This window comes from Hippoglossus hippoglossus, chromosome 16, assembly GCF_009819705.1.
Source record: "Hippoglossus hippoglossus isolate fHipHip1 chromosome 16, fHipHip1.pri, whole genome shotgun sequence".
Classification (NCBI taxonomy): Eukaryota; Metazoa; Chordata; class Actinopteri; order Pleuronectiformes; family Pleuronectidae; genus Hippoglossus; species Hippoglossus hippoglossus.
In genome coordinates, this window is record NC_047166.1 from 7,149,360 (window position 1) to 7,168,228 (window position 18,869).

At 41.8% G+C, this 18,869-nt stretch overlaps 1 protein-coding gene across 1 annotated transcript in view; it reads right to left on the reverse strand.

Annotated features, from left to right (window-relative positions):
- Nucleotides 1-17,461, reverse strand: part of LOC117776966 (glutamate receptor ionotropic, kainate 3) — an 83,489-nt gene extending 66,028 nt beyond the window's left edge. The window contains exon 1 of the mRNA XM_034611401.1: nt 16,613-17,461. Coding sequence (XP_034467292.1) covers nt 16,613-16,727 — 115 coding nt within the window. The 5' untranslated portion in view covers nt 16,728-17,461. The remainder of the gene's footprint in view (nt 1-16,612) is intronic.
- Nucleotides 17,462-18,869: the final 1,408 nt, after the last annotated feature.

The window sequence follows — 18,869 nt, forward strand, 5'->3', positions numbered from 1 at the left end:
GATTCCTATGAACCAGTGTTGTTGAGCGGCCATGTCCAGTCCACCACTGACAGGTAATTACTCCATTACAGTGATACATCTAAGATCTGTCCACTGTTTACTCTGTGCTTGCCCTCGCACATTACACTGCTGTGCTTGACAAGAAAATTATGAAAGAGGCAGTGCTGAGGCGTAGGGTTTGTGTGTGTGTGTGTGTGTGTGTGTGTGTGTGCACGGTGTTAGTGTTAAATGAGGCTGTGATATTTGCCACTTCAGAACCAATAACGTTTTATATAATGGATGTCTTGTCTCATATCCATGCTCTCCTGATGTCATAGAAAATAGCCTGGAAAACACAAATGTCTTATCTGAGTGTAAAAGCCTGTGTGTTCATAGGAAAGAGAGGGAAATAGAAGAATGGAGCCCAGAGAAAGACGGAGGGTTTCAACAAACTCTTATCAGCAGTGCTGATCATGAATTTTCCACAAATTTATGATTACCCTTTTTTCGGATAAACACTGTCAAAGAGCATGACAACCATGGGGTGATGTGTGAGGGAATGTAATGCCAGCCCGTTTTGTTCATTAGGAAGAAAGTAGAGTGAAGAGCAGTATCACTCCTCCTTATATTTGAACAAACTTTCCGCTGATTACATTTGGAGATACACTGACATCACTTTGACAGGAATTTAATTGAAGGTCATTTCTCACACTTGAGCGTCAGTTGGAGACATGCAGGCTGAAACTGTGGGCGCCATTACACCTTAATAATAAGTTTGTTGAAGTGATAATGTTTACACTCAGCTGGATATGGGCAAAATGACAAAGCACCATGACGGTTTAAAGTGAAAGAGGCTGCAAGGAGGGGAAAGTTTCTCAGCTTTAGAAAAGACATTGAATCACCACAAAGTGACAGCCGGTAGCCACAGAACTGACTTGGCAATTCTCAAATAAGTGGTAACCCACCATGATGTTGCCCATTGGTTTGTGAGTCGCTGTTTTAAAGCTGTGAGTCTGGCATTTTGTCCAGCGCCATTCATACCATAGGAGAATTGAGAGAATACAGGTTTCTGACACTTTCACATTGGTTTCACTTTCTGGACCCGGAATCTACATCCATTTTTATACACAGTCTCTGTACCCAACATATTTCCGTGACCATACACAATCAGTGCACAGTACCTCAAGCCACAGCACAAGTTCATCATAATGTCCACATGCTACACTATCAACTAGTGACTCCCACACTCCCTGTTGCTCCAGAAAGTTTATGAAATTAAAATGTTGTCTGCCAAACACCAGTTAAACTGATATATGTGCATAAACATTGACCTTTCTCACTGGTGAGGGCCAAGGTCATAATGCGCATAATCCCCACCAGGCACTGCTTTTCTATTCAACAATCATGATCCTTGATATGAGGTTGGCTAAGTGGGTCAACACAAAAATTGGGCTTAAAATCTTTCATTGTGAACTAGGCATTAAATGATAGCTGTTTAAGTGACTAATCATAATATCTCTACACCAAACGTGATCATAAACAAAGCTGGTTTGTCTATGAAATAAGAGGGAATTTTGGTCAGAACATTAATATTTAGCCCGTCTCTTTCGACCTATATACTAACGTTGGACTGTACCGTACATACTGCTCCATACATCTCAGAGAGAAAGGCTGAAATGGCGTTGAATTGTAAAGCATGTATAAATTCTCCTCCCCCACATGCTGTGTCCCTGTGTTATCAGTGTGAATAAGCAGGTTTGTTCTCTATCATTACTTGGCCTTTGATTTCCAGCCACATCTCGATGCTCCAGTTAAGTGATCTGAACACACAGCACTGGCAGACTTTCTGTCACAATGCTGATTTTTCTGAGAGAGAATACAGAAACATTCGTTAAGAAACCGTGTCTTCCCAGGCAGAAGCTTGCTCACAGACACCCAGCTACAGCTTGTCAACAAAATGACATGCCTTACTTTGAACTGAGGGGAGTGTATCTGGCTCCAGCAGTGACACATTACCAAGGAGGTGGGAAGCTTTGCAAGGTATTACATACCATTCAGCCCGTATAGGAGGAAGACGCTAAGGGTAGACAGTGGACTCAGGAGTCATGTTTCAGACGAATCCACAGTAGGTGAAAATCAACCCACATTTTTTTCCACATTGAAAATTCTGTGTATTGTAAGGTAGATGCAGCAATGTTTCAAGAATGAGGACTGAGTGTTATTTAGATAGAGATAGATAGATATTAAACTGTATTTGAGTCATAAAAGACACCAAAAAAAGTTGAAAGCAAAAAACTCTTATTACACATTTATTTTGAGCATTGAACTATTTGACATAACAGTTTGTGTCATATTTCCACCACATGCTTTAGCACCATCCACAATCAGGCAACACTTTGGAGGAAGCAGATTTAATGTTTAGTATCTGCTCAGCACAGATCAGTAATGAGGTCTGATTCAGGTAAGTGTATGCTAATGAAAACACAATACCTCTTGTCACAACTTCTTGTAGCCTTAGTCATCAGTGTTAGTGCCTTCTTGCTCTCCAATGCATATTAAATAACCCTACATAGGAGGGATTATATAAACAGCAGCACCAGCATTGAGGTGATGTGAGGTTTACTGCAGCTTGCATGAAAACATAAGACTTATAACCATGTAGCATAGAAAAGCAACGTCTTACGGTTCAGTTACATCAGATTTTTTTGTCCAAAATAATGTTAATGAGAAAGCTAGAGTCCTATGATTAAGATGCAGATGTGTCTGCAAAACAAAATCAGCCAAAATGCTGGTAAACATTGCTGCCAAATGAACTATTTGGCTAATACAAGGAAAATCTTGTTTCACAGCCGGCTTAATTAAAATTTTTAATCAATTGCTATCATCATCATTTGTATCTCTGTTGTCTTCCTGCTGCACAATCAGACACATACAGCTAAGCAGAGTTGGTATAAACCAACATGTCATCTTTACCCTGGTTACAGTACTCTTTAGGGACCCTTGACAAAGCCAATATTTTCTCACTGGCCTCCCCTTTGATGCACTGCGAACACCTAGACTAAATTCTGGAATTTAACTTCTGAAAGCTTACAGACACGGATGAAAAAAACAAAATGAAGCAGTAGCACCACAAATCATGGGGGGGGCAGTGACACCAATAGTTCAAGTGAGATGACCGTTGAGCACGAGGAAGAAATGCTCTTTTTGAGGAGAGACTTTGTGAGTTGGTAAGAAACTACAGAATTTACTGCTACTTCAACAGAGCAAAGAGACAAACTGGGTATATTATCGCAACCTCCTTCACCATCGCCATGTTTGTTATCGTCAGAAACGCTCGACTCTTTGCTGCCCTAGAGTGGTTACATTGATTAACAATCATGCCAATGTAAAGGATGCAAGGAAGTATCTTGGCAGTGACTTTCACATTGTTTGAAACAGACATATCTCTTTTCGAATGCTAAGGCAGCTTGTATGTGAGCCTTAATAATGACAAGTCACTTATGTGCTACAGCCCTGTTGGATTTTCTTTTTAATACAAGACTCTGGAAAGTCTATCACCAAGGTCTGTAACTGACTAATTTCATTCAAGAGCTGTGACACTATCTTTATCAAGCAAAAGCAAGGAAGCTCAGTCTTGTAAACATGCCACAGGTAAAATTACTAAGACTGTAATGGGTGTACAAAGTAAATGAACCAATATAGAGAGACGATAACACAATGCCAGAAGAGCAAGAAAAAAAAAACTAGTGTAGAAGTAAAACGTTTGGTATTTCTTTCCTCTCCTCTTGTTTTTGTATTTCCCGCTGCAGGGGTTGTGGATAAGAAATAAAAGATGGAAAATGTACCAACAATCGCAAATTATTTCATCCAAAGGTTGACAACAGGAAAAAGCCTATTTGGTGCGTAAAAAGTCAGGACATGAATACACCTGTGGCTGCAGTCATCACTTCTTTGGTAGAAAGTAAGATAAAAGCTGGGATGCAGTTAAATGTAATTGCACACATCAAGAACAGTGGGCAAGTTTTTCTACAAAACATGGGGGTCGTCTTTTAAATTTGAAGTCTCACACGATCGTGTGTGTCGGTGTGTGTCGTGAACACAGGGAATGACTCCTAGGAAATGAGAAAGAAGGAGGAAAAGAGATGTTGTTTCGTGTGCCTTGGTTGAGTTAAAAGCAGCTGCTGGGCTGAGTGACAGGAGGCCATCTCAACTATCTGATGAATGGAAACGTCTTATAGTTACGTATAGACTTTACCTGCTGGGCCTTTTACCAGAGGCAGAGAGAGAGACCAATCGAAAGCATAAACACAGAGCCTGAGACAGGGCTGATACATGCAAGGCACAATCATTCTTGCTGAACCAACACATGAATGAATAGTCCAGGCTTTTGCCTCAGAAGACTCTAAAAGATGTGATGATTCATATTATTTTTTGCAGGGTTGCAAAGCTGATGGAACCTAACTGTAAAGACTTGGTGCTTTGGTCATGTGGGCAGTCTCACCTCCAACAACTTCATCCTGTACAAGAATGTGGCCTCATGCTGGATCCCCTGTGCACGGTGAGGATAAGTGAGAAATAAACTCCACTCTCTCATATGTTGTTGACACTGTACTTATAGGCCAGATCACCAACAATGATCAGAAGGCTTACATTGAAGAGGCAACTGTGGTGCCCAGTGTATTGTAAGAGGACACTTGTGGAGAGGGTGTGCACCTTTAGGTATCTGGGAGTCCACATAACAAGACTCAGATATGGTCCACACCCGGGGATCTTGGTAAGAAAGGCATTACCCTGAGCACCTCAGACATCTTAAGAAAGAATCTCTCTAGGCCTCCTATAGCCCTTCCTTGGTGTGTGGAAAGCATCCTTACAGGGTGTCACCAAATGGTCTAGAAACTACAGAGAGTGATTTGCTCGACTGAATTACTTTTTTATCCTTAGGTTTCTCAGCGTGTGACAAATAAACCTTTGAATCCTGGAATCCATTTCACACATTTCCTTTGTGTTCCGACCCATTAAGTTTGATAAGTCTAAAGATTTGCTTCAAACTAATGTCCACTAGATGTCTTACAGTCACGGGTGCAAGTCTCAATTTTAAGAAATTCAAGTGTCACTGGAGGCTGACGCCACGACATAAAAATAATTAATACAGTTTTCGATGTGATGAGTTCCACACCGAGGGCAGCTCAAGCTGTATGAATCAATAACCTCAGGGATCCCTGTTCTTACTGCTTTAACTTTCAATCACGGATACCAACTCCATGATTATGAATGGCAAGATGGGAATTATTTTCCAATTGCCTGACTAAAACAGACATTATACTGGGCCCATTCTGGTGCTGACCGAGACGAGGAGAAAGCAAATGATGTCCCACATTTCTTTAGCTGCATCTATACAATTCAATATGTTATTATAAGGCACCATTTGACTAGCATCTATAATTGATAGGCCTTCATAGACATAGAGGATTATTTATCATGTTGTCACCTGTTAACTGGAAGCTTATGAATGGATGAAATTCTTATGACACCTCCCTTTTTGTGTGGAGACATTTCAAGTGTGTTCTGAATAGCGACGGGAAAAGTCAAGCCTCGTGTGGCACCTTCTCTGACACGAAGACGAGATGGCAGCCCACTGGACACTAAAGCGGAATGAGGGGGACAATTATGAAATTCAGCGCAATCAAGGGGGTCCCTGACAGGCTGAGCGAAGTCTGATGAGCCAGTGTGTCACTCCGGAGCTCCAGGGCTCCACAGCTAATCAACCACCAAGGAGGGGCTTGAAGAGCGCGATCACTCAAGCCCTCAAATAACCACAAGCACAGGACGGCAATCACCAGCCCATTTCCATGTGCTGCTATTCCCACAGCCACCCCCTACCTCTGAGTCTCAAATCAAGGTGCACAGGGACATGAACAGGGAAGCACCGGGTGGAGGCAAAGTTGGCTCGTTGTTGCAATCAAATGAAGTGTTGAGAAAAAGAAAGAGAAAACTTTTTTTGCATTGAAAGCAGTTTGTTCAAGCTATTAAATGTCTATTAAACAATCATAAATTGACTGAAAGCACAAGGGGAAGAGTTTAAATGAGCCTCAGCTTCCCAACCAGCAGCTCATGAGAGCCTAGTGATTGGGCTTGCAAATTAAAATGCAAGTCTTGTAATGCAAGTGCACTGAGGAGACAGAAGGGGTGTGGGTCAGGAAAGGTGAGAGAAAGGTGTTCTCGTTTTACCCTGACAAGGGATTAACACAATGAGTGTGTGTTAGCAAGGTCACATCTTCTGTCTGGTGAGAAAAGAGTGAGAGCAAGTGAGTGAAACCCAAACAAAAGCTTATCTGTGACCCTCTTAAAAGAACATGACTTCAAATAAATGGTTATTTCTTTTCCCAAAGAAAAGACGTTGGGGGGAATAGGAGGAGGAGAAAAGAAAGGAGTGAGAGAGCATTCCTTTTGTATCATCATGATACATGTAATGTCAAAGAAAAATGATTTAATAAACGGACTAAACTTTGACGCACAAGCAGGTTGATGGTGCTCAGATGCACCACAGCGTGTAATTGGAGGTAATATCTCCTCCTGTCCTCTGTTTTTACTTTGACAGTGGCTGGAGAGGCTTCCTGCACTAATGGGCTTCATTCAGAAAAGCACACACCAGGCCGTCCTGTCATCTCATACTGTCCCCCGATGCTTAGGCAGAATATTGACAAAGAACGTGAGGTCTCTGATCTATCTGGGCTTGAGCCAGCCACATTAAAGACTGGAAATCCAGCTCACAAAACCCTGCTGATTGTCCCCTGCCCCCACAAAGACCCTGATAGAGGGAAAAAAATCCAGCCTCTTTAAAGTCCACCCTCCTCTTTGTATGGTGAAATCTCTGATTTTCTATCACGCTGGGCTGAAGGGAGGTATGAACATCTGAAACAGGGATCTTTGATTTGGCTACTCTGTCAACGTGACGCTCAGTTTTTACTTTAAATTAGGGCTGCACGTAAACAATTAGCCTTATCATTGATTAGCTGGCTGATTTCTTTGGGGCTGCAACTAATGTTTATTCTCATTAATGATAAATTTGTCGATTATGTTTGGTCTGAAGAATAAAATGTCAAAATAGTAAAAAATACCCATCACAATATCCTAAAACCAAGGCCCTAATATCTGCCCAAGAAACAATACAGACAGTACAGACTTGCCATGTATGAACATACTAACAAACCCATAATAAAGAAAAACAGAAACTTAAATATGTATATAACATTGCTGTAAATCTTTTATAAATTTCTAATCAATAATAATCATTCCAATTAATTCAAATTATTTCAACTGTTGTGTTTCTTTATTTTTTATTTAAAAAACGGTTATTTCATATATTAAACACTAGAATAAATCTAAAATGCCAGTTGTAAATGTGTATTGACCAACAGCCAAAAAAGTATTACATTATGATCATATGAAAATTTAATGTTCTGTATTTTTACTAAATGTCTATTCTGTTGAAATATTCTGTTGAGTGTTAACAATGTTATTGATTAACTGATTAATTATTTCATCTTTATATGGCATTTCCTCATTAAGAGACTGCTCTTTTCTGTATGCTGTAAGCCTGTGTTCCCCACACAATAGGAGTGGTCCTAACCACATTTGTGGTAATTACCCCTCTGGCAGACGGGCAGATGGGATTCCTATGTGAACAGTGCAGGGGGAGGCTGAGCAGGACATTAACAGAGCATTAGTCCTGTGATGCCAGTGTGATGCCAATTATTTTAAATGTGGTCAGTGTTCTGATGGTTGTAAATTTCTCCAAATACCACTGAAGATAAAATAAATGCTCCTTAATGTAAATGAAAAGGAAAAAGTATTGGACCAAAGAGAGAACAGCATTTTTTTTGTCTAAGGAATAAAGAAAATAATTTTTTGAGTTTTTAATTAAAATAAAAAATGTAATCCAGTAACGTAAGACCCATTTTATTTACCTCTGTTGCACCCACTTTCTTACAAATTGTGGCATTACTCATGAACCTTTCAGGCCTTTTACAATACTGACATTTTCTAAACAGTGTTACTGTCTAAGTTTTCTTAATAGTTAAGTCTAGACATGTAATCACGGTGAAGAGCTCTTTCCTTGTTTTGCATTGCAGAAGCCTTCAGCCACGCCGGCCACTCAAGGCCTAAAATTACCCATAGCATTTATTAAAGGAGATGAGTCAGATTTTGTGATTTTTTTCCACAGTTTACTGATACAAAATATTCTGCATGTTGAAACCACTGGAGACGTGTGTTTTAAGACCCTGATAATATCTGCTGTTAATATTTCATGGCGTTTTTAGACTAAAATAGCGAGCGACAGTGCCGTGCAATGTTTGCTTTACCAATGAGAATAATCAGCAGCATTTATACACTGTAAATGTCTCATTAAATTTGCATATGATTATTGCAGCATCGGTTCAATTGATCCTTTTCATCAAACCATATAATACTCACTGATTGCAGACTATTTTTTGGCACAGGCAGATTTCATGGTATTATGTTCGCTCTCGGTGAAAAACAAATTCAGGAGCATAGTTTTGAGAGTTAGCCCGGTTTTATTCATAAATTAGCCAGCTTTCACAAAATTAATTCTCTTTTTTTTCTTCCTCTGGACATCTCTGAGGTTGAGGGGTTAACTGAAAGAGGATTAAATGAAGTTGCATTCTCCTTTTCTCTGAATTCGTTGCATCTGAAGTTTTCCTGGTGAATTTTGATCATCTATCACAGAGGAAAAGGAAAAAAGAAGCAGTGGCAGATTTATTTCTTAATGTCAGTAAAGGAGCAAAAACCTTTACAAAGGGTCACACAAATACCCGTGTTTAGTGTCAGAACTATATAAATACTGTGTACCCTCTAATTTATGTTTAGGGGCATTAAAATGATTAGTTGTAGTCTGTAATGATTTCCATAATTTGTATAAAATAATAAATTCATGCTTAAACTGACGTCGGGCACAAAAACAACACAAGCAACACACAAGACTGATCAGTAAAAGAAGAAAGAAAACACACTGGAGACTGGAAAACATGATTTAGGAACAAAACAATCAGAAGCCTAATTTTTCATTAACTCTGTGATAGGGAATTGATTAGTGAAAAACAAACCCTGCTGCTCAGATGATAAGCAGTCCCATGCTATAATCTCCAGCATTCACATTCTAGTTTGCCAACTACGTGAGCTGCCGTTACTATGACAGCCATCTCTCCTCCTCAAACCCCACCTGAAATAGTGAAAACCTGCAGGGACCATTAGTTACTACCCTTTTCTGGCTCTAAATTAAAGGCGCTAATTCATATGAGCATCACGAACCGCTTTACTAAAATGTACTGCCAGCCTCAAACCGCCCACAATCTCTCCTCCTCTTTCTCTTCCCTGTCAATGATAATGTCTGTCTTGTTCCATATATCTAAAGCCGGTCACATGCAGACAAGCTGTCTTCAGATGAGTCACGGGGGAACGTTTTGTGGTTAACCACAGTGCTCTCTGGGGGCAACCTGGGCAGTAGATCGGCAGCCGCTAAAACATTTGCCGAGACCGGAGAGGCTATCCCAGATTGTCTTGCCTGCACACAGCATGAGTGCTGAGTGGAATCTTCTGGGTATTGGCTGTGTTAACTAAATTGACATTGGCTTCCAACCTCCTGGCTATCCATCAGGGGCGAGGGAAGCAACCCCCGAGCCTTGTGCACTTCCTGTGGTTGTGCTCGCAGGGATGAAAAGAGAGGGGGATGTGTGGAGGAGAGGATCTATGCTTCCCCCGATATTTTTGGTGATAGCCATTCATTTGTAGTGGTTTTGGCCTGAAGAGGTTTGTCTTATCTGTTCCTTCTCCTTCGTCTCTGGGGGGAAAATAGAGGGTGAGTCTTCTCTAGCCTACTCTCTCACAGATGATTAGTAACTCCTGCTCTACCCCTACGCTCCAGGGATTGTATGCCAGCTCCCCTTATACATCCCCTTGTCATGCACACACTCGCACTTCCTCTCTTTCTCTCTCTCCGAAACACACACACTCATGCACACGCAGTCATGGAACGGCAATTTGAGGGAATCACACAACCAAGACCTGACATTTGCGGTGCACCTATAACAATGAGAGCTTGATTAAAAGGGCAAAATGAAACCGTGTCACCCTCCATTCATTGTCCTTATCCCAAGTTAAATAGGATTTAAAACCTGGGCACTGCAGCTGATACCTCCACTGTTGAATCCTGATACCTTTAAAGCGTTGAGAAGAAAAGGTCTTGTTATTCTAATGCATGCATGTAACTGTATGTAACTGAGGTGTCAGAGGTGACCAAGTTTACATGGAGCGTCTGGGAATAGATAAGGACGATACTAATGTGGGGAGGGAAAGCAAAGCTAATACTGCTCCGGCGAACGCTGTGGTGTTTGAAAGGCACGGAAATACAGCTAGGTTTTATCTGGCTTGGGGCGACACACAAAAGGCACCAACATTGCAACGTGGCGGGTTTTAAAATTGGGATCAAAAGGTTCAAGCTAATTAAAAAGCTAAATAAGAGTCCCCTAGCTTCATCTAAGTACCCTCTCGCTTTCTCCCTCCCTCTGTCTCTCCTGCTGCTTTACGTTCTGTGACTATATGGTGTGAGTGTGCCGTTTGCCAGTTTATACAGTGTGTCTGGAAAAGTGAAGACAAATTGCTCTGCATGTTGAAATGTGAAAAAAAAATCACCAAATTACCACCAACAAGATGGTTCTAATTAACTATGTTACATGACCCTGAGAGAGAAATGCCCTGAGATCAAGCTTTCTTCTCAAACTGTTTTGATGTTTCCGGCAGAGCCCCGAGGAGGGCTGCTATGGGAGAGTCAAATAGAAAGGACAAGGGCATGTAATAAAGACAAATGGCTAGAGCATGAAATTTGATTCATTGCCTTGGTACAGAAATATTCATAGGGAAATGGCCAACATTGACATGCCATGAATTTCAAAACACTGTCAAATCCAAAACGCGCACGTCCTGCTGTAATGACATTGAGTCCCTGAGGGACCTGCAGGGGGACTCCAGGCATATTGTGGATCTAATCAATCAGGCTATTGTTTCTGATGGACATATATATATATACTCATATTTTCATATTCTCATGTTTTTATTAACCAGTTTTTCATCTGAATCAAATGAAGGTGACAGAAATGTTGTTCAGTGTGTTCATTTATCATTTATCTTTCAGAAACATTGTCCTAATCACTCTGCATAATCCAGAGATGTCATAGTTTTTATCTGAACTATTTACTCTCAAAAACTCAGGAAAATTGTATATCCTATATATATATCAAACTGTATTGTGCGTATTATTTCAAGGGAACATGTTTAAATACAAATTGTCTAATGGCTGTAAGCGCCACTAAAGAAAATGTCATTCACATCTATTGTAATAGTGTGGAAGTATAAACCTCAAATGTGACATTAGACCAAAACTATCAACATGGTTTTACAGTGCTAAGGAATAATAGGATAGATTTTGTTATTATCATTATTCGGGTAAAGACAAAGTAGTGACAAAAAACAAGCAGTGAACTATTTTCTGTAAAATATCATCTTGTGTCCATTAAGAGCAAAATGATTGCCTCACTTTTTGAATGAATATGATGAAATTTACAGCCATAATGCACTCAGCGCCTTCTTTATTTCAATAGGCATCAGAAGCATATGCTTGCAGCAGACCTTTCACTGCAGAGCACCCTCTTTGTAGTACGATATGAAAACACCATCTGGTGTGTGAGCAGCAGCTAGGCTAAGCTAACTGGGGCTAGATAGGGCCCTGCTGTGTCAAAGGATTATCTTACTGGTTGGTAGATCCGCTCTATTAGCCCCTAGTGGCTGGGATTATTGGATGATCATTATTATGTGTGACTGAACAAGGAGCTAAGTACCTGCACTTCCCCGATGCAGTTAAGTCTTGTTAGTATTAGTGATCAGACACATTACGAGCACATTTCGGAGCATTACGTATTTATTGCACCTATTCTGGGACATAAACAAACTGTTTATTTAATACACTTTGAGCTGGACTCAACAGCGCATTTAATACAGGCTGACTGGCTTTACTGACTCAACTCAACAAAAAGGCACAGTGCTTCAGAAAAACACAGTATACGGCGCGCCTGGAACACATATTTGTTTGTGGAAGTAGGATTTTCCTTTCTAATGCATCTAAAGAGGATCACAGGCGAGTACAGAAGACAGCACGTTCAGAGATGGACCCTCTGCTCAACAAAACGAACATCTGCCGTTTCCCATCAGCGAGATTGAAGCTAATGACGAGCCGTGAGTGTGCTGACAGAGAGAATGGAATTGGATTGTGTACAAGAGGCCCACTGAGACCAGACATATGTTTTGGAAAATGTTGTGGATCGAGTATGGGTTTTACATAGTGTGTGTCCTTGTGTGTGTGTGTGTGTGTGTGTGTGTGTGTGTGTGTGTGTGTGTGTGTGTGTGTGTGTGTGTGTGTGTGTGTGTGTGTGTGTGTGTGTGTGTGTGAGTGGAGATGCCGGAGAGTGGGAGAGGCAGAAAATAGGCCTCAGCTATTTCTTTTGCAGTTCGTTTATCTGTCCATGTTTATACAAGTGGATGAAGGGGAGTGTGATAGCGCAGGTAAAACAAGTGCTGCATCCCTCTCCCTTCAATCTCTGCTTTCACTAACAGATAATGGAATTACACATCAGAGAAGCTTCTCCCTGTATCCAATTCTTCTGTGACCTCTACCAGCCTTTGTTCATATTCACCACGACAACTCCCCGGGACCGAGCCTCCACCAGCAGGCTTCTCCCTGTTTCCTCCCTCTGTGTAGGGAGAGATTAAATTTAGACGCAAATGAAATATTCATCTCCACTCAGCAACTGATGGCCATCTTAATTTGATACAACTTTTTGATGCAACGTCCCGTCATTGTTTTGCATCATGAAACACTTTTTCCTTAATGTCCCTCCCTATGCCGACCGTACCATCCTCTTGTGGGTGATCTCGATACAAGCGCCCCTTTGGGTGCGACTTTGTTAAAACTGGAATTCCAAAGAACCATTACAGCCTTTTACAGTCTCTTGAAATATGTCTGAGTCATTTCAGATGAGATGTTCGCACAGACCCTCGGCGAGGAGGAACTCGGGGAGCATGCGAGTGGAGAGTGCACTCTCTGTAGCTCGCTGGAAGAGTTAATCACATGAAAACTTCTCAGTCTCTCTCTGCTGCTGGTGCGGGGATAACGACAAGCCTCTGAAGTGGCTGTGTTTGGAGACTTCAACCAAAAGTGGTGACCACAAACCCAATTTATCCCTCTGAAGCCTCTGAGTGGTCACACTGCATGCAGCTTCGAGTGCTGCACATTTGTCAGCTTACATTTACTGTAAGTCTCCGGGCCGTTTCACACACAATAATTAAGTCTGGAGTCATGGCCGCTCCGAAGCATTTTAGGGAGGCTAAATGAAAAATGCATGTGAGCAGGTGTAAGGGAAGAGTGAGTAGCTGAGGAAATGAAATCAACATGAAATCATGAGGGAGATTGATTAACTGGCACTGATTAAGTGCTTTAAGTATTAGGTAGATAAAGTAATTGATTATTCAATAAATCCCTGTCAGGCAGCAAATAACCTCACTAAGAGAAAAGAGAGGCAACAAATGATGAATTAGTTTCATTAAATCACAGATGAAGGAGACGACGTAAAGTAATCTATAATTACTAGATATATAATATATTTCCTATCAGTTCCTGTACAGTTCCTATCTGATGGAGATGAGAGCAATGTAAAGGCAGAAAGATGTTCACTGGAGTAACAGAGCAAGGCACAAAAAGTCACATTCAATGAATTCATCAGTGTGATTCTTCAATATCCATATTAATGTTTTCATGTTGGCAAAGATACAAATAATTTGCAGACACGCTATCTCCAGGGAGAAAAATCACATCCACATGCTTGAGAATATTTGTCTTTATTAAAGCAAAATTGGATGATGAACTCAAATGGTTCCTAGATGGGATTAGAGGTTGAAAACATGTCAGGAGGACAAAACAGACGAATAATGAAAAGGCAGGCAGAGGGAGAGTAGAGAGAAAACCTCAGCGTGTAAGAGCACAAATACTGGAGGAGCAGTCTTTTATTCCCTCCGACAAATAGAAGCTCCAGAATGAGACGGAGCGACCATCTGGCCCCAACTTAGAGCAATGCACTTTAAAAGCACTAAAATCAATGGCAACAACTCTACTGTGGATGCCCACCATTACCCAGATGGAGCACAGGCCACCTAACTAAGAGCAGACACAGCACACACCGAGAGCGCCGCGCTCAAATACCACCGCCGCCCACCTTGATGATTTCCACTGGTTTATTTTGTGTTTGTAACCAGTGCTGAGGAGCCGTTGTTCACAGACTAAAAGAGAGCCCTCTGTTGGTTTTGTGACACAGAACACACACACACACACACACACACACACACACACACACACACACACACACACACACACACACACACACACACACACTTGCACGCTAAGAACCAAATTACAAAAAAATGGCAAAAAGGTCCAGTAAACATTGAAAAGAATACGCTCATCCCCAAACACAACAACAAACAGTGAATATTAACTGCAGCATGTCTGCAATAATAATACACACACAACACACACACACACACACTGCATCTTCTATTCACACCCTCAAGCTTATCCTGCATTAAAACTGAAATTTTGTAAATTAAATTATAAAGATTATTATATTTATTTTATGTGATTTTCACGTGTATTTTTTTTAATGGACGAATTAAAATGGATACACACGTGGATGTTGCACGTAAACACTCTGCTTCAAAAGATCATATGAAGACATAAGCCCTTTGAATTTTTTTTTTCTTTTTCACACAGAGGCAAATTCAGAAACCATCTCTTGCATGTCCCTCTTCTCAGGATGTCAAAAAAACAATCCCAGGAACACACACACACACACACACACACACACACACACACACACACACACACACACACACACACACACACACACAAACAAACTGCTCCTGCACCACAAGCAGTGATATATTCTATAAAAAGCAATAGTGCGACTGTAGCACATTTCAAGGTAAATTTGTCTCAGCACTTTGACATTTTTTTTAAAAACAAAGCCTGCCAAGTCTATTTCAGGTCTTCATTTGAGCTGCTGCTACAGTAAGAAGGAGAAAAAAAAATGTTCCTTTGACCGAACGATTTCAGATCAGTCGAGAGGGAGCTTTAAGGATTTATGCAGTTTCGCAAGACATCGCCAAAGTCCATACACAGCAATGTCAGAGAAGTCATGGCTCCACAGACTGCAGCAGTCAATCACAGGGACGAGCCGGGCCCTGCATCTGACAGCTGCGTGTGATGCTCGGCAGTAAACAGCATTCTGTGCTCCTACACTTTTCAGCTGAAACTTATTTTTAAAATTTATAGAAAATGTAGAAAAGGTCCTTAAAGGTTCTGGAGCTGTGAAATGTCCAGGCTCTACTCCATCCAACTTCAATTGAATGGGCTTCCCTTTGTCGACCCACTGAGCTTGACAGGAATCATGAATCAAAAAAATCCCGAGTGGAATCTTGCTGACGTGTCACACGAAAAGACGATGGGTTTCTGAGACACCAGTGACCTCAGTTACAGAGCACAAGAGAATGGATTTTTGCAACGTCCCTCCACTTTCACCCATCGAGACAAACTCGCTCCCTGCCTGCCCCGGTTCTCCAGCCTGTTGAAAGTGCTCTGTGTTAATGAGGGCCAGTGCCATTTTGAGTAATTGTCCTGCATGGCACTCCGCCAAATGTCAAAAACGATTTGCCTTGTGACAAAAAACCCCTATTGATCTTCATTCTGCTCCTGTCTCTTCTCGGGGCAAAATGTTTCATCGCTTCGTCAGCATCAGAATGACAATTCTCACATTGTTCCTCAGTGAGGGATCGAGCCGGCTTCTTTCTCTCTATGTCTCACATGGATGATCAGGAGGAGGAACACAGGACTTTACTGTGCTTTTTCATCAGTTGGACCATGTTTATGTATGTGTGTGTCTGTGTGTGTGTTCATTTGCAGTGGTGATAGAAGATGGAAGAGATAATAAATAAACTGAACTAACCTCCCTGAATAAACTAGTTAGAAACTTTCTGATGGTGTGTAAACTGAAAACTGTAGCTTTTAATCCATCAGACTGTTCTTTAAAAATAAACTTACTTCCAGAAGGCAAGGCATTGAGCCTGATGACTCAACACACTGGCTGCAGAAAATGGAACAGACAAAGCAGGGTGCGTAGAGGTCACACTAACCCACAAGATCTCGCTGCGCGGAGCAGGCATCCTCAAATTTATAGGCAATCGTCTACTATTACTGCACTGCTCTCCTGTTGCTCCCTGCCTGCTCTCCGTTTAAGCACAATGTCATTCACACGCGCATACGCACACTGCGTGGAAGAGACGGACGTTAAATGAAAGAGACTTATTCTCATTTACTCCAAAAACTACCCGCTGCAGCTGAGCGCGCACGGGTGAGACGCACTGAAATGAGCCGAATAGGGAGCAAATTTGAAGGTTACAAACGCGCGCGCCTGTGTGAGTGAGTGTGTGCGTGCAATAGCAGATGCGAACTTACCTATTCGAATAACATGAGGCATCCCGTAAGAGTACTGAATCCAAAAGAGACATAGAATCAGCGAGGTCCAGTATTCCCAAATCGCGCTCCGGGGACACAGCCAAGTATTTCGCATGGTTGTAAAGTCGTTGGATCCACTTTTTTAAAATTCCAAAGACGGCTCTGAATTGCTCCTAAAAACTGAATTCGACGGAGCATATATGGATTTTGGTGTCTGCGACAAATCTGCGCTCATTGTACTTGGTGCGACATTCTTCCAGGATTTGTCTCTCTCTCTCTCTCTCTCTGTTACTCACAAGTCTGAGCGCGTCTCGGTCAGGATGAAGCTCCAAGTCCCTCACAGGCGGATCAGTGATACACCTGCGAACACTGGCCGCTACAATTAGCCTGCAGGAGTCTCTGTATCCCCTCCTACAGCCGATGCTATCTGTCTATTGGCAAGTGCAGCGGCAGCAGCCGAGCCAGACCCCTGCACCGCTGTGGAGGAGAACTGCGCCTGCGGAACTTTGGGTCGCCTCGAAATGAGTCTGTCTCCTGAAAGACAAAACCCAGAGAAGCGTTGCACGATGAGAGACGATGGATGTGCACACGCACTTGAGACGTTGAGAAAAAAAAGCGGTTGCCGCGGTCTAATCACTCCAGTCTCTCATTCCAGTTCGTAAACCACAGGGAGACTTTGTGAAGGTGGAGGAGCCGACGTGTCCAGTTGCGCGCGGTGATGGCACGAGGCAGTTTATTGAGGAGCGTCCAGATGTGTTAAAAGAAAAGTCTTTGTTACAGCGTCCATCAAAATAAACCTTGCAGTTTGTGCTGATTTGAAATGAAGTGCAGAGAGTCGTGCATCTGCGTGCGTCTGACGACCATCCTTCCGCGGTGCCACTAGAGGCACGCGTCGTTACGCATTGTTGTCAACTATGTCCAAGAAGTATTTTATGGAGGTGAACGGGAGCGATGACCCGATTCTCCACTTTGTCAGATGCTGCATGCACTGGCATTATGTTTACGTCTTCCTATTTTATATGTTATGATTTATAACCCCTTTTTTTTTTTTTTTTTTTTCGGCAATGGCAAAGATGGACATTCAAAAATGTGTATTTACTGCACAGAAATAGAGAAGGAAATCCCCCGGGATGCACAGTGTGCTGTGAATGGGATGAATTCTTTGCACGAGGGAAATAAGTGTCAGCTGAGGATTGGTCCATTGACAAAAGAGGCTGCTTATCGCTGTTATTTGAGACATTCTGTCTGTGTCAATAAGTGTATTAAAACCCCCGGTTACTGCTGGGTGACTATCTGCTTCCCCATTTTTCATGCCTCACAAAGAGCCGTCAAATACAAACTGCAAGTTAGATATACAATCACACACACACGCACACACACACACACACACACACACACACACACACACACACACACACACACACACACACACACACACACACACACACACACACGCACACACACACACACACGCACACTGCTCCTGTCTGTCTCACCACTCCAATAGAGGAGGCACCTATATGGTTTGTGGATCTCAATAAATGTGTTGTGTATTTAGTGAGAATGAAAGTTGTAGCAAGATTTTTTTTTTAAAGTTTGGAGGTGAAAGCTTATCAGGGATTCATTTGTGACTACTTACTTTAAATTTAGATAGATGGATAGATAGATGAGAACAGAAATAAAAACATTTATATTTTTATCATTCCAAATTTCTAATGGCCCTAATACCAAAAAAACTGCATGTTCCCCATCAATGATATGAAGTTATTAAAGATAATCTAAAAAATGCACTGCTACATTATTTGGGCCTAATAGAACGCAGTTGATGAGATAGTACTGCGGCTCATTGGTTTTATTTTTCTGTTTGGAATGGGGGAGAGGAATAAACTGTGCATCAGGGGGCATGCAAGCAAGAACAAGCCAGACTGACTGCCACTGCATATTCATGTCTCCCAGAGCAGATTTATCGCCTCTTGGCACAATGTAAGGACTATCAACGTGAGTTATGTGGCCCAGCTCTCGCATTATCGAGATTCATTGACTTGCTGCTCTTTCAAATACAAAATGTACACAGCTCTAGCAAACAAGACATTCTGGGTGTGCGGGTGCCCTCTATAGAGAGACGGCGGTGTTTGCTCTCAATCACCTGGGCTGATAACTGCAGGGTCGGCCCCGGAGTGAGAGGGCTACCCCGCTGTGACACGCAGAGGAAATGTGAAGCACAAGATGATGATCTCTGCTAATTTTCGACATTTTG